Genomic DNA, 16,106 nt, shown 5'->3' with positions numbered 1-16,106 from the left:
AGCGCGGGATGCCAGGCAGGTGTTTGTTGTAAACAAAACCGGCGGCTGTGTGATGGGACATGGATCCCAAAGGGAAAAAGAGAAAAATAACCGAGGAAAACAGAGGATTCAACGTTTCTTGGACTGCATTTGTATTTATTGCCAATGCGGAAGGATTGCCTGAATGTTTGCTCTGTAGCGAGAAGTTGTCAAACAACAAAAAGAGTAAAGTGGAAAGACATTTGCAGGGAAAGCATGCTACATTTGCATCTCCAAACTCCACTACTGCTGCAAGTTTTGTTGCAACCCGGGAGATAATAAAGCGTAGAAAACCGTTCACAGATGGTGACTACATGAAGGAGTCAGTCAGTCAGCATATCAGAACACATATTTCCAGACTTCAAAAACAAAATGAGATAATACAGAAAATCAAAGAAATGCCCCTCTCCGCTAAGACAGTGAAGGAAAGGACCATTTAAATGGCGGCAACATCACCGATCAGCAAATCAAGGACATTAATTCAGCACAAGTTACATCTTACATGTTTAGAAGCTGACCAGTGATGTCCGACAACAGAAGTCACATTAAACGGGTAAGAACATAATCCTTTATATACACAGACTGAGTAACAAAGTGGAAGTTTTTATAAAAATTATTTCTGATTTTTGTCAGTATATATCTGGATGACACTTGGTAATGGTGCTCAGATCGGAGGATAGCTGCGTTGGTTGCGTGTCTAAAGAGAAGAGGATGCTGCTGCTGTGTTTTACCCTTGCACTGACTTGCTTGACAGAAATAAAACTGTATTTATTTGATTTGATATACTTTACCATTTTTTAAAAAGGCTGCTGGTTTATTTTTTATAAATGCAGGCTGCGTTTTATTGCGCTCTGTTTGTTGCCCAGATAAGGGGCGCGTTATGCATATTCCATTTTGTTGTTTTTTTCAAATTCTTAAAAATAAAAATGACATAAAAAAATCTGATTTCTTTATTGCATTGTTTTAAATGCAACGAAAAATTAATTCATTAATATTGTAATGAAGTTAAACGTGGCGGCATCGTACAACAGAGTAATCACGTGGTGCGTCATTCTCTACAGGATGTGCTGCAGGGAAAATAAACATTTTATCATTAAGGCTCATTATGTATTTGTAGCCAACTTAGTCATTTTGATCGTAGGCTAATATAGCTAATACAGATACATAAAGCATGTGTTGCCTTCATGATAAGGCTTATATTAGGCTTTTAATTTTTTGCGGCTCCAGACATATTTGTTTTTGTTTTTTTGGTCCAATATGGCTCTTTCAACATTTTGGATTGCAGACCCCTGGCTTAGTCTGATTAAGGGTTGCGGGAGAGCTGGAGCCTATCCCAGCAGTCTTTGGGTGAGAGGCGGGGTACAACCCAGACAGGTGGCCAATCCATCACAAGGCCAACGCAAAGAGACAAACGACCATTCACGCTTCCACACTCTCCTATGGGCAATAGAGAGTAACCAGTTAGCCTGACACGTATGTCTTTGAACAGTGGGAGGAAGCCGGAGTACCCATGCATACATAAGGAGAACAAAATCCACACAGAAAGGCCTCTATTTGAGCTTCTCCCCAGCTAAGGATCGAACTAGTGAGGCCACAGTGTTAACCACTATGCCACTGTGCAGCCTGCAAATCCCCAGAGACTCCCAACTTCACAGCAGAAATAAACATGTTTACAATCTGGTACAAAAAACATTTCAGGTTCAATAGTTCATGTTTACCTTCATGACAACTGTGGGGGAATGAATTTTTTCTAACTAATTTGTTGGTTGGAAAAAAATAAGCCATTTTTGTGATTTCCGAGAGACGACAAGCGTGACGCTGCCAAGATGGCGATGGTAGGAACCGCCCACCGAGCTTCAATTCAGCTCTTCAGAAACGTACGGGTGACGTCACGGAGGCTCCATCCATCTCATATACAGTCTATAATAGGGATATATTTAGTATATATGTATATTGCTCCATGGTAAATGGTCAGGATTCTTGGCCAGGAGTAGTTCCTAAAAGGCTTTCACAATATGAAACAATAAAAACGTCAGATCTGGATCCTGGCAAAATTCTAGATACTACAATCCAGAACAGTAACAAATAGGGAATGTTTGACATTTTCATCACTGCAATAGAACAAATTAAGATAAAAACATGCAACAAATACCAGAATATAGCCATGACACTGTGGATTTATTGTCAATCTATCTAGGAATCTAATAGTGGATCCATAAAAAATGAATGTAGGACGAGAACAGGGTGGAAATCACAGTATGGGTGGAAACAAGCTGCTTAGTGGAGGTCTGAGTTCTCAGAGAGCTTTTCTGCTTTTGTTCAGTTTTTTCACCATGAATGGAGTGCTGGGTGCCACTTTGGTGGATTTTTATCCATCACAGTCCCTTGAGATACAAATGACAGATATTTGGCAGCATAATGGTACACATCAGGACTTTCCTGCCCCAGTGGTTCAAAGTGAAAGGCTCTCCTCAACAGCTTGTTGTTGAGTTCCACCCGCATTCCCCCCCTAAAACTCCAGTGCCTGGACTCCTCACTTCCCTGATGTTTACAGACAGCTGTTAAAAGCAGAGGGGAAGCTAAATACTAATAAACGTCACCCATGACCTGCTTTTTACAGATATGTTGCTGCAATCAGATTCAGAATGAGCTCATATTCTCAATGAAATGGTAAAATGTCTCTGGGTTCATTTCTGAAATGTTGTTTATGTTCTATGTGGAATAAATATACATTTTACACATAACCCCAACCTTGTAGCTACCGGTTAGGTTGTAGTTAATGAATATTTTTAGCAAAGTGAAGCAGAAAACAGCTGCATGCATATTATTTATTATAGAAGTTAATTGCACACATGATATGAGCACTTTGCATCACGGTGTTTGGATGAAACTACATATGACTTATATCTCCTCCCTTGTTCTATTTTCTGTTTTTCAGTCTGGATCCGGTACAGCTACCCCGCAGGTGGACCCTTCCACCTCCTCTTCCTCCGCCTCAACCTCTGCCTCCTCCACCACTACCACCGCCAAGGTGGAGGAGAAGAAGCTTTTATCTAAAGACTCCATCCTGTCTCTGTATGCCAGCAGCTCGGTGGGCAGTCAGCCACAGAACCAGCAGCCTGCTGCAGGACAAGGTATCCCACTTCCACACAGCCCACTTTATTTTTAATAACTCTTTCTTCCACAAGCCAATTGTTTCTTTCAGTAAGTCTGCATGGTGACTGCTGAAAACTCCAGCCAAGTAATTACTTCCAGGTCCTTTGAGCTTTGTTGCATTGAGGCTGTCTGACTATGAGAGCTTCACCACATAACAGCATCACATACACCACATCTCATACACTTACTGCTTGCTGATACTAAATTAAGACAGCTGAAACAGAAAGTCCCTGCTTCTGTCAGCTAAACTGCACAGAGTACATAATCTGCTGGGCTACAGGTTTTACCCCCGCAGTGCAAACGCTTCAGGCGGTTGTTGTATAGGAATAAAAGTAGTTGTACTTCTGTTACCATCTGGCTGCACAACTGATGCAGCTGTTTAATGCTACAATTGGCAACGCTGAGTTACATTTTACCTGAAGATGAGATTTCACCTCTGCATCGATTCTCAGTCTTTCCATCTCGTCCGGTGGCAACAAACACCACTGAGCTTTGTGTAGTTTTACCTCATTTGCTTTCACTGCAGCTGCTGTTGTGACTTCATGTCACCAGCAACTAATTCCTGCATCAAAGTTTGACCAGTATGTTCAGTTTAAATTAATGGTTCTACGGCTCTACGATCATTAAATCAATGTATTGTGTTTAATTTAAACCAACTATAGTGTTAGCATTTTCTCTATATTTTCATGTAGACTCATCGGCCACTTTCTTAGGTCCATGTGAAGAAAGGGGATTTAAGTGACTTTGAATGTGGCACATTTGTTGGTCTAAGTGTTTCAGAAACAGCCATCTGTAGGGTTCACAGAGAGATTTAACTGAGTAAAAAGAAAATATCCAGCAGTTGTTCGGACCAAAATGTCTTGTAAATGTGAGAGGTCAGAGGAGAACCGGCTGGTTGGAGATGATGGAAAAGCAACAGGAAGTTAAATAACCACTGGTTTCAACCAAGGTAGGGTCAGAATTTGATGGAAACAACATGAAAGCATAGACACCTTGATACATATCATGTGTGCTGCTTTTCAGAAAGTTTCTTTTAAGAGTTTGGGAGTATGCCTGCTTAGCAATGATGGAGGGAGTGCATCCCCTAAAATGTTTTTCTGAGTCATGTGGAAGCATTTCTATGCTGTGACATTACTTCCAGATACTGGCATTGTTTTGATAAGCTTCTGCATTGTCATTCATTCGTTATCCTAACCACTTAGTCCTATTATGAGACAAACAACCACTCACGCCCACACTCACTCCTATGGGCAATTTAGAGTAACCAATCAACCTAACATGCATGTCTTTGGACGGTGGGAGGAAGCTGGAGTACCTGGAGAGAACCCACGCATACATGGGGAGAACATGCAGACTCCACACAGAAAGGCCACTGTCCAAACCTCGCCCCAGCCGAGGATCGAACCAGCGACCTTCTTGCTGCGAAGCCACCGTGCAACCCCTTCTACCAGATTTAATTGATTATTCCCTCCAGTGTTATGTTTCGCCAAGATCTTGTCTTGATGATGGGAGAAGGGCCACTGTGCAGTCTTATGTAATTTGTGCATCTTGTTTTCTGCGTGTTGTTTAGTTCGTTGTATATGCTGATTTGTTTTGCTATGAGACTAAAAATAAACAAACGTAAGATGAAGAAGTTGCAACTTAGTGCTCATCATCAATATTTCCCGTGTTTAGCCTAACCTGGCTGAGGAAAATGGTGGCATTGGACAGTTAGCCACAACACTCTCAACAGTTGAACTAACAGTACATCTCTAGTCTGGATTATTTTATGGAATTATGATTTCAGACGTGATGACCTTCTTTGTGTTTACATGTTGTCGTCTTTCAAAAATGTCTATTGCCAGTGTTTTCTTTTAAAGTATCACATTGCAAACACAAACTCGCTGCGATGTCACTGCATGTCAGGAATGTGTGACACCGGACATCTACTGTGGAGGACCAGCAGGATCTTTGTGAAGCAATACCGCAATTTCATAAGAAGTCCTTTATTGTGGAACAAAATAAAGATTGCTTATTATCATTTGAAATTGAACAAATAATTCATACTGTGAAAAGATCAGTTTTCTGTTTGTAATTACACATTCTAAACTGAAATATTAGGAGGCTCGAAAAGTGGCCTTTCTGTGTGGCGTTTGCATGTTCTCCCCATGTATGGGTGGGTTCTCTCCACTTCCTCCCACCATCCAATTACATGATGTTAGGTTAATTGGTTACTTTAAATTGCCCCAATGAGTGAGCGTGAAAGTTTGTTTGTCTTTGTGTTGGCCCTGCAATGTACTGGCAACCTGTCCAGGGTGTACCCCGCCTCTCACCCAATGACTGCTGACTTAGGCTCTAGCTTCCCCGCGACCCTTAATCGGACTAAGCTAATGAATGAATGAATGAAACAGAAATATTACCAAGGAGTTGCATGTTGAAATATTAACTTATTACGTATTATGACTTTTAAATTTATTTTCGAATGCTGTTTCTGAAAGGAGAATTTAAGAACACAATTGTTGTAGGTGAGGGGCTAGTAGGATCCAAAGAGCGGACACTTTGAGTACAGAGAGAGGTTTATTGATTTTCCACAGATTCCTGTGAATTCTTCCAACGGAGCTTTCAGAGACTGGCAGACTGGCGGGCATCAGGAGGAAGGCAGGCAGGCAGGGGAGCAAGCGAACGAACAGGCAGGCAGGCTTTCTCTAGCAGGAGGAAGACAGGACAGGTTACAATCAGGGTCAAGCATAAGCAACGTGCGCTGAGGCCGAGAGCTGTTTTACCGCAGGGCAATCAACAATCTGGCGCTGGATAGCAGGCAGAGCTGGTCTTAAATAGGTGGTTCGTTGATTGCTGAGATGTGGATCAGCTGTGCCTCCAGTTGTCAGCTGACCGCGCCCACCAGGAAACAGGAATCACCACAACAATTCCTGAATTTGTTTACAAATACTTTTTTATTACTTATATTTAAAAAGGTGATTCCCTTTACCATTGCCCTTTTCTTCTTCCCATTGCACTGTCAAATCCTTTTGAATTTCCATAATGGTTTACTCTCCTCTTTGGGGTCTCGAACAGGGAAAACCAAGTTAAACCAATCAGATATGCTCCTTGAATGTAAGCAGCTCTCTCAGTGGTTGTCCCATTGTGTCTTACATCTCCAGTTTCATGAAGTAACAGCTCAACTTCATCGAACTTTGAGAGAAACACATATTCTGAATGCTGGATAGTTTCTTATCTGTAACACTCTCCTTAAAGTATTTGCATATTGGAATTGGTACTGTCAACGTAGTAATTAAGTTGATAGCGTTGTGTTGTTCTAACCTACGCGTCGTGCATTAAAACTGTGTAATTCACAGTTCCTCATTGTTTAATTCTTACTTAATTACAGAAAAATTAGCACGTTAAAAAAAAGGAACTCATTCAATCACAAAACGTGGAACATGTATCAGTACAACATTTCCTGGTACACCCGATTACACTGATGCACCTGATTATTATTTAGCAACTTTTGCTCTATATATTTTTTTGGACTATCTGAAGAAAAGGCAACTATCATCAAGTCTAGTAATGATATTGGAGACTTTTGGTCGGCAACGTAAAAGCAAATAGTTTACTTTTATCCCTATAGGTCGAATTTAGTTTATTTCAGTCCTTTGATGCCAACATGATGAAATAAGTCCAATTCCATCTAAATCAACGTTAAGGTATTTTAAACCCACCGCGAATTTGTTTTCTCTTTAGTATAAGAAGCTTCTGGTCATCTTGCAGGTGGTGAATCATTCAGTGTTTTTTCTTCTGTCTCTGCTAGTTTTTATGTCATGCTTGACAGGCTGAGTTGTCCTCCACAATGACACTTTTGTTTGGTTTTTCTAAAACAAAAAAATCTAAAAAGGATTTCTTAATCTATTTGTTTAGAGGGAATAACTCTTCCTCTAGTGTACTCTTCACTCCAACACACCTCTCTTGTGTGAATTTGTTTTGTTCCATGGGCGAGTTGCACTGACCTGCCAGTTTGGTTTGGATGTAATCTTTCATGGATCATCTTTTTGGATATAATCTTATGATGATAACCTTGACAGATCTTTACAATTAGGTAATTGTGGCACTTAATCTGGACATCCCTGAAGGAGAGAAAAGAATACAGATTGTATGTGTGGCTAACCGGTGTGTGAAATATGAGTGGACAGGTTTGGTGTCTGACCCTCTGTTAGCCTTAAAATCTGAGCCACATTAGCCTGAGCAGGCGGAAGATTCCAGCAGCTACAAGAACAGCAGCACCTGTTGACTGGTTGGTTTTTCTGTGTGTTTACTTTGCGGTATGACACGTCTATAGCCTTTTTTCCTCTTAATAATAAACTACTTGTTGTTTTTAATGCCAATTATCTCTTTTTCAAGGTTCATATATTGAATAATATTATATCAAATCTGTAAACAGAGTTTTTTCTTACATTGAAAAGAGCTGAAAGCTGTTAGTGAAGTGTTTCCAGACACCCAAGGACCCTGGTATTCCACACATTGGTTCAGACCAGAGTTAACAATAATCTCCATGGAAACTAAGCCCCAACATGGGTTGGTTTAAACACCACAATCTTTATCCATACTTTTATGATCAGACTGTCGCATCTTGTGATGGTTACAGCAGAATAACGCACAAAGTCACCAAGCTGAAATCAAACCAAGGCCCAAAATGCTACCACACAAAGAATCCTGTGGCAAATAATATAACTGGGGTCGAAAAAGTATTTATTGTTCTGGACATTCTGAGCAAACTGGAAAAAATTTCAGGAAAATCCAAACAGAAAGGAAAAAACAGGCAGTGGTCCAGATATCTAAAACAGAATAGAGTTCTGCAACTATCTGGCACCTTACTGGGGTTGACACCAGACCTCAGTGCTGATGGTAATGACAGTGGAGTGCAGGTGTGATAACACACCTCAGGGCTGCTGCTCTGCCTGGAGGCGAGGGAGAGAACCCAAAAATCATTACAACACAAACATTACATAAATTTAACTAAAACAAAGCAAAATAAAAAAAAAAGACACAACCTGGTGTCAGTAGTGTGTCCAGTGGATCTGCTTCTACTGATGTCTCGAAATCTACTCAAATCTGGTGTATAAATCCCAGTATTCTTTGACTAAATCTCATTTACCTTTGGCTTTGTGCTGCACACACACATAAACACACACAGCAGCAGCATTATTGTTCATGTGTATAATCAGTGACAGAGAGGAGAAGCCTCCATTCTGGCAAATCAAGCCATTGCTGCTCCCTCTTATTATTTTATTGTCATTATCACAAATAGTGGTGTTTTTAGATGAGAACTTCAGCAGACACTTTTTATCTGAATTCCCAGGCCGATAAGTCAAAGGACTGAAATGTGCTGTGCATGCCGGGTGGAAACCAGGCACGTTCCCGTTGTCTGGTAGGCTGTGAAATTGTACAGCTGATAAGCACAAGGATGCACATGAGAGATGCAGGTGTTTGCAAATACACAGAGACACACACCTACACACTATTCCATCCACACATCACAGGAAGGGTGCATCATAAAAATGGAGCAGAGCAATGGCAGATGAAAGGTCAGCGTACTGAAAAGCAGCCAGGTCTGCTCCGTGCTGCATTTACCCGAGTCCCTCTGCTGCAGTAAAAATAAAGAAGTGTCTGCAGATTCACTCTCATCTCACAGTTATTATATGTGAAGACTGAAGTGCTAGCATTGCTTCTGTGTGTGTGTGTGTGTGTGTGTGTGTGTGTGTGCATGTAGGCGGGTGTTCACACAGTACAGACATCTCACATACATCAACCTGAGCTTGTTTGGAGTGAGTAGGAGAGCATTAGTGTTTTGTTTTCTGCTGGATAGAAGGCAGCAGATTTCTACAGAAAGCACATGATGCATATTGATTGAAGAGCTGCATGTTTACATTAATGTATGAAGAATTAGCACCGGCAATAAGGATGAAGGGCTTTCTGCTGCATTTTTGTCCTCTCAGATTCCAAATAAATGCTGATGGAGATCAAAGCCAACAGAATGTCACCAGGCTCCACATCACAGACTTCCACTCTGTGTTTGCTGGATGTGTGCAGGACCATAAACCCCACAGACTGCAGGATGGCCGCAGCCAACATCAGAGGCTGCTCATCTTTAGGTCTTTCTATCCAAGGATACCTCGTAGACCAGGGATCCCCAGCCCTGGTTCTCAAGGACCGGTGTCCTGTGGGTTTTCCAAGTGACCCTGTTGGAACACACCTGGCTCAGACTCAGACAAGCTCTGCACATGTCTGCTAAACACACATTGATTTGAATCAGGTGTGTTGCAGTGGGGACACTTGGAGAACCTGCAGGGCACCGGTCCTCGAGGACCAGGATTGGGGATCCCTGTCGTAGACTACCTCAGCCTGGGATGGTGAGGTGAAAATCGTGAGGCTTTCCCTGGATCGTTCAGACCTCACCAGTATCTCCAGCCTGTTGCACGTTCTTCTGAAACCTAATCTATGACTTGAACATGTAAAGGTCATGGGGACCAATTTATTATTAGGACTTGATTATAATAATAATAATAATAATAATAATAATAATAATAATAATCATCATCATTTTTACATTTAATTTGAACCTTACAAAGTATTTAGAAACAGAAAAAGTAGCTATTATTGACTTCCTTTGCCTTTGTTGTGCTTCAGCAGAATACCAGCTATTTGACACATACATAATACTGGGACAGTGGAAATAAATATGGCTTCTCTACTGATTACAAAAAAAAAAAAGGGATCAAGCTCTAGTCTAGTCATTTGGCAGACGCTTTTATCCAAAGCAACTGACATGACAAGTGATTAATTAACCTAATACACACGTCTGTGGGAGGAAACCAGAGAGAGAACCCACACATACACGGAGAGAACATGTAAATCCGCACAGTTTTATGAGAACCTCAGATAGTCTAAATGGCCACGTTTCCATGGTAGTTTTATTCCCTCTTTATTTCCGAATGAAAGTTAATTCTGCTTTAAACTGGTGAAAAATGACCATGTAAACACCTAAATCCAAATGTAAAAGTCAATTTGGAATTAAATTTAATTCTGAATTCGCCGATTTATTCACATTCCTGTCAGGCTTTACAGACTGGTGAACCGTCCTCCACAATGACACCTCAGTCTGCGTTTTCTCCATAATCCAAAACATCCTACGATAAAGACCTAATCTGTTTGTTTGAAGGGAATAACTCTCCTGTACTTTTACAACGTGGCTCTTCTGCAACTCGCATTGAACAAAATCAAACCAACACAAGCGGAACAACTCGGATGTTGTTGAACTGTTTTCGTTCTGCAGATATTTTATGGAAAAGTGACAATATTGTGGGATATTTATGGTGATTTACAGCATGATAAGTTGTGAAATTAAGTAATCATGACATCCCTAGTTCCCACATCTCATTTTACATGAACTCCTAATAAAAAGACCCAAACACACACGAAGTGTGAGCTCTCAGTCCCAGTTTTTAAGGCAGAAATCGGCTTTACTTTCTGCACAAGCCCGTATTTGGCAGGTGGTCATGATGTTATGGCTAAACAGCTCTGTGTGTCTGAGTGTGTGTGTTTTCATTGATTGTTTTCCACCCTGTAGGTGTGTACATGGGTCAACCACAGATGCAGTTCACTCCGCAAGGATTCGCTCCAGCAATGTCTGGAGGCCTCCCACCTACCACCATGATGGGTGGAGGATCCATGATGTCCGGCATGACTCTGCCGAACGGGAGCTACATGGGCATGCAGCAGCAGCAGCAGCAGGGGATGCTGCCAGCCAACCAGGGACAGAACGTGTACAACATGCAGCAAGGCCAGTGGAATATGAGCCAGGTATGTGTTAGCACCTGGAAGTTGGGACGTTGTGTCAAACCTAAATAAAAGCAGAATAAATTGGCTTGCAAATCTTTTTTAATCCCACACTATATTCAGTTGAATACACTACAAAGATAAGATATTTATGCTCAAATTAATAAATGTTGGTTTGTGCAAATATTCACTCATTTTATATTTGGTGCCTGCGAGACGTTGTGTAAAAGCAGGTCCATGATTACCACTGTGTTACATCACATTTCCTTTTAAAGCCCAATAAGCGTCTTGGAGCTGAGGACGCTGATTGTTAAAGCTTTGTAGGTGGAATGCTTTCCCATCCCTCTTCATGTACAAGTTCAGCTGCTCAACAGTTCAAGATCTCTGTTGTTGTTCTTTACACAACATAATGCGCCACACATTTCCGGTAGGAGACAAGTTGCAAGACTGTAGGCCAGTTTAGTACCCCCACTCCTTTACTGCAAAGCCATCCTGTTGCCACCATAGACCACATATGAAAGATGGACGGAGCCTCCAGCGGTAAAAAGTGAAGCTTATGTGGAAGTGCATAAAACTGCAGTTCCCCCTTCATCCACTAGGGGCTGCAAAACAGAGCGAATCCCCATAGACTCCCATGTTAAAAAGACCAACTTCACAGCAGAAATAAACATGTTTACAGCCTGGTACAAAAATCCATTTTTGGTTTATAGGTCAGGTTTACCTTCATGACAACTGTGGGGGGAGTGAATTTTTTTCTAACTTGCCCGTTTAAAAGTAATTTAATCTCGAAGTTTGGCATATTTAGGGGTGTGTCCTTTTGATTGACAGGTACCCGATCTCCCGCTTCAAGTAAGAAGAATTTAGAAAAACCGCGGTTTTTAGCTGGTTAACAACATGTCTTAGCTTTAGCCCACTTACCTCCGTTAGCTCGGTTAGCTATTAGCTAAAGAAAGCTCGGAGTTCGCTCGATGTCAATCATCCACCATGACGCTCACAGCCCCCCTCTCAGCTAAACCTTTTTGCCTATATATGTATTTACCGGGCGAGATGACACACGTGACCCTGCCAAGATGGCGATGGAAGGAACCACCCACAGAGCTTCAATTCAGCCCTTCAGAAACCTATGGGTGACATCCGTGTATCATTTTATATACAGTCTATGGTTGTCACCCACTGTCCCCCGACCGAATCCTGTTGAAGGTTTCACTTTCCTGTTTTTTTCCTTTCCCTTTCCCCGTTCAGGACGGGGGATTGGATAGAAGTCATTGATGCAATCTTTTGGTTTTCCTTACCTTTTTTATGATGAACTGACCCAAACTGATGCGTCTGAAGTGTCCCAAGTTTAAAATTTAATTTTTAAACTTTTTTCAAATGTAACTTTTTTACCTGAGCTTTTAAACTTTGACAGTCCTGTCCGAGCACCGAGCTCAACAAACCAGCTGCTCTTAACGGTTCCTAGAAACAAGTGAAAAGCTTAAATCCTCTTTAAAAAAAACTGGCTTTTTTTCCCCAGCTTGAGCATTTTAATTTGGCATTTGATGTGTTTATGTTCTAATATATATGTGTTATGTTATTTAAATGCAGTTTTCTTCTGTTGTTTTATGCTTTTAACATCTTTAGAGATATTGGTTTGTTTTATTGCGTTTTATTTTGTTGATGGTTGGGCTTTTTCTCTGCTTTGCTTTGTACAGTACTTTGGTCAGCTGAGGTTAGTTTGAAATGTGCTTTATAAATAAATTTGTCTTGACTAGAGATGAATAAAAAGGGTTTGGAAATTACATGCTGTTTTTCTTTACATTTTACCTGATGTCCCAACTTGGAATTGGGTTTGTAATGTTTAGTTCAGTCGTTTAGATATCCAAGCCTTCTGTGTCGTCTGTCATGGGGTGGCGGTGAGGAATGTGAAGGTGTGGACCCAAACGCAGAGATGAGCAACCAGGAATGCAGGTTAAGGAGGGATTTATTTTAACTAAGGATATCCGGGGACTACAACATACAAACTAGTGCAACAAAATGATCCAGCAACTCAAGACAAAAACTGAGGGGTATAAATACACGGGGGAACCAAACAAGAAACAGGTGTACGGAATGAACTAAAACAAGACCAGGTGAACTCAATGAGGAAATCAATAAAGCTAAACAACAAACAAGGGAACCAAACAGGAAAAACTACAAAATAAAACAGGAAACCTGAACTAAGGAAAACCACAAACCACCACATCATGACATCGCCATGTCTTGTTTTTGTTTCATCGCAGTGAAGAGTTGGGGTTATGTAATAATCTGTCCCGGGTTCTGAAAGTCTTTTTTATTAACATGTATTGTGATGCAGTTCCTTCATCGTCCTGATTTCAGTACGACAGGTATGAATAGTTTCTGAGTATTTTTACACTTTTTCACTATTTATACAATGAAATCAGCAATGATTAAGTGTATATAGATACCCAAGAACTCCAATACATACACCCAAGTGTGTCACACACTGGGTCTAAGCAAAGTTAACAATGATCCAGATGAACTGCAGTAAGGGAAATCTACTGATTGGCCACCCCATAAAATTTCCTGGATATACAACTGCACTTTGGGCTCCATAGTACCAACACAGCATGGTTTAAATACCACAACCTTAAAGTGGAAATGAAACAGTCAAGCAAACTAACATTATTTCCTAGACTCAGTCATCATCTCATCAATAATAATATTCCAAACGTGAAAAATATGAAAATACACAAGACAACCGTAGTTTAGTTTTATCTTTTGTAGCAAGAGCGCCACCATCTTGCAGTACCGTAAACGGTGACGTCACAGGGTTGGTTGGTTTGGCGGTCCTGATGAGAGTCTCATTGTGCGCATCAAATTAAGAGAGACAACAAAGTAAACAATGGACACTTGTGAACCAAAAGAGAAGAGGAGGCAGAAGGGGGGGCACTACTGCATTGCTCCCGGATGTAAAAATGAGTTAAAAAGAACTGTGCTTCTGCGCTGGTTGGCAGCACTGAAGAGGAAGAACCCTCCAATTAGCCCCGAGTCTTGTTTGTATTTGGTCAACAAGCTATGATAAATTTAACTTAAAGGGTTTTTTAATCTTTAAACTTTATTGTAATTACAAAAGTACAATTTTTATACACTTAAAATGTTTTGACAGCAGGAAACAGCGTCACACATAAGACGAGCTCCTAGTGTTATTGTTAGCTAACGCTAATGTTTACATAGTAATTAGCTAGCAGCGTTAGCTGGGAGCAAAATAAATCTAGACGTTTTATTAGCTAATTGCAAATGGAAATATTGTTTGCATCTTTTCCATCATGTTACTGTTTCACTGCAGCGTTTATTCTATTTGAGATTAAACCACCAGATTACTAACATTAGCTAGCTTTTCTAACAGTTACCTGCTGTTAACCGGACGCCCCAGTATCTCCGCTCGGACATCCTTCAGGGACAGCATGGCCACCTCCAAAACGTCCACCTCCTCGGCACAGTAGATCAAACGTGCGGACTTCAGTTATGCACGATTTACTGTGCAAGACATGGTCTAAGTCTGCCTCTTGGCAGCAGATTGACTCCACTATTGTGGGCATCGCAGAACAGCAGCTACACCTACACAGGTGGCCGCGCCGCACCATAGAGAAGCACCGGCTCCTCGTCTTCCTCCTCCCTTCTCATCACTGCTCGACTCACTCGGTGTATCGGCTCGAAAGCGTAGGCAATGGGATTATTATATTCACTCAGTCTTTCAGTTTCGTCCTCCGTTGTACCACTCTTCTTAATTGTGTTACTGCTTTAGGTAGAATAGATTCATTCAGCTCGCAGCCAAAGAACCAATCAACCCCGTGACGTCACCGTTTACGGTACTGCAAGATGGCAGCGCTCTTGCTACAAAAGATAAAACTAAACTACGGTGTTCCTGTAAATGTTAATGTTTGTCAAGTTTGAAATATTATTATCGATGAGATTATGACTGGGTCTAGTAAATAATGTTAGTTTGCTTGACTGTTTCATTTCCACTTTAATCCCTTTATGAGCACAGTGTGGCATCATCTGATGGAAACTTCCAGCAGGATGATGCACCATATTACAAAGCTCACATCATCTCCAGCTGCTTTCTTCAGCTGATGATGAGTTCACTATCATCCAGCGGCCTCAGTCACCAGATCTCAGTCAAACAGCTTTGTGGTGGAACGGGAGATTCTCATCAGGATGTGCAGCAACTGTGTGATGCTTTATGTCAACATGGAGCAAAACCTCTGAGGAATGTTTCCAACACCTTTTTGAATCAATAACACAGAGAATTAAGGCAGTTCTGAAGGACAATATGTCCAACCTGGTGTTACCGAGGTTGACCCTGATAGTGTGTGGTGAGTGTATGTAAGTATGTTTTCCTGATGTTGTGTGTGTGTATATATTGGAAAGTGGCCGCCTGTGGATGAGCCGTTGGTTGCACACATGTCCGCGTCAACACACTTAGAGTTCATACTTACATACACTCGCCCACAGCTCTCAGATGACCAGATAAGTGAGCAGTGCTGCACTAAAGCACATCTATAATAGATGAGACTGAGTGGAAGGCTGGTGGGAGGCTGAGGGGGAGCAGGGGTGAGGAGTAGTTGTGGTTGGGGGGGGCTGGAAAGGAATAATAGGTGGAGTTCAAGGAGACAAAATCTTCCAGCTTCCTGATCTAAAACTGTCTGGTTTGATGAATAGAAACTGTCTCTGTTCTCTCCCTCAGATGACCCAGCAGATGTCCGGCATGGCTTTAAGCAGCGGTGGACAAACAGCAACCACTTTTAGCCAATCAGGGCCCCCCACGGCAGCCGGCTGGTCCACCGCTCCAGCACCTGCTTCGGGCCAGACCCTCAGCACTCAGCTGTGGAAGTGACGAGGAAGGGGGGTGGGGGAGTCAGGTGATGAGGTGCTGCTGGGAGGCAGTCAGACTGACTCCCAACCCGCCCATCTCATCAAATCTCAGAATAAAGGAACGCAAAGCCGGGGCGGTCCGACCGGCCTCAACGCCTCTCCCAGAACCAACACAGCTTCGCCGCGGTTCCTTTAAAGACGCCAAGATGACATCACAGCGGGCAGAGAGGAAAAAAAAAAAAACAAAGACGGTCAGCTGTCGTCTCCTT

At 41.7% G+C, this 16,106-nt stretch overlaps 1 protein-coding gene across 1 annotated transcript in view; it reads left to right on the top strand.

Annotated features, from left to right (window-relative positions):
- Positions 1-15,859, top strand: part of LOC306762113 (stromal membrane-associated protein 1-like) — a gene marked incomplete at both ends in the record, with an annotated part of 151,310 nt that extends 135,451 nt beyond the window's left edge. Inside the window, 3 exons of the mRNA XM_079248511.1 lie at positions 2,957-3,152; positions 10,775-11,007; positions 15,710-15,859. Coding sequence (XP_079104637.1) covers positions 2,957-3,152; positions 10,775-11,007; positions 15,710-15,859 — 579 coding nt within the window. The remainder of the gene's footprint in view (positions 1-2,956; positions 3,153-10,774; positions 11,008-15,709) is intronic.
- Positions 15,860-16,106: the final 247 nt, after the last annotated feature.

Source organism: Telmatherina bonti (assembly GCF_933228915.1).
Source record: "Telmatherina bonti genome assembly, chromosome: 11".
Classification (NCBI taxonomy): Eukaryota; Metazoa; Chordata; class Actinopteri; order Atheriniformes; family Telmatherinidae; genus Telmatherina; species Telmatherina bonti.
The sequence above is the reverse complement of the archived record's forward strand: the minus strand, read 5'-3'. Positions and strand labels throughout refer to the sequence as shown.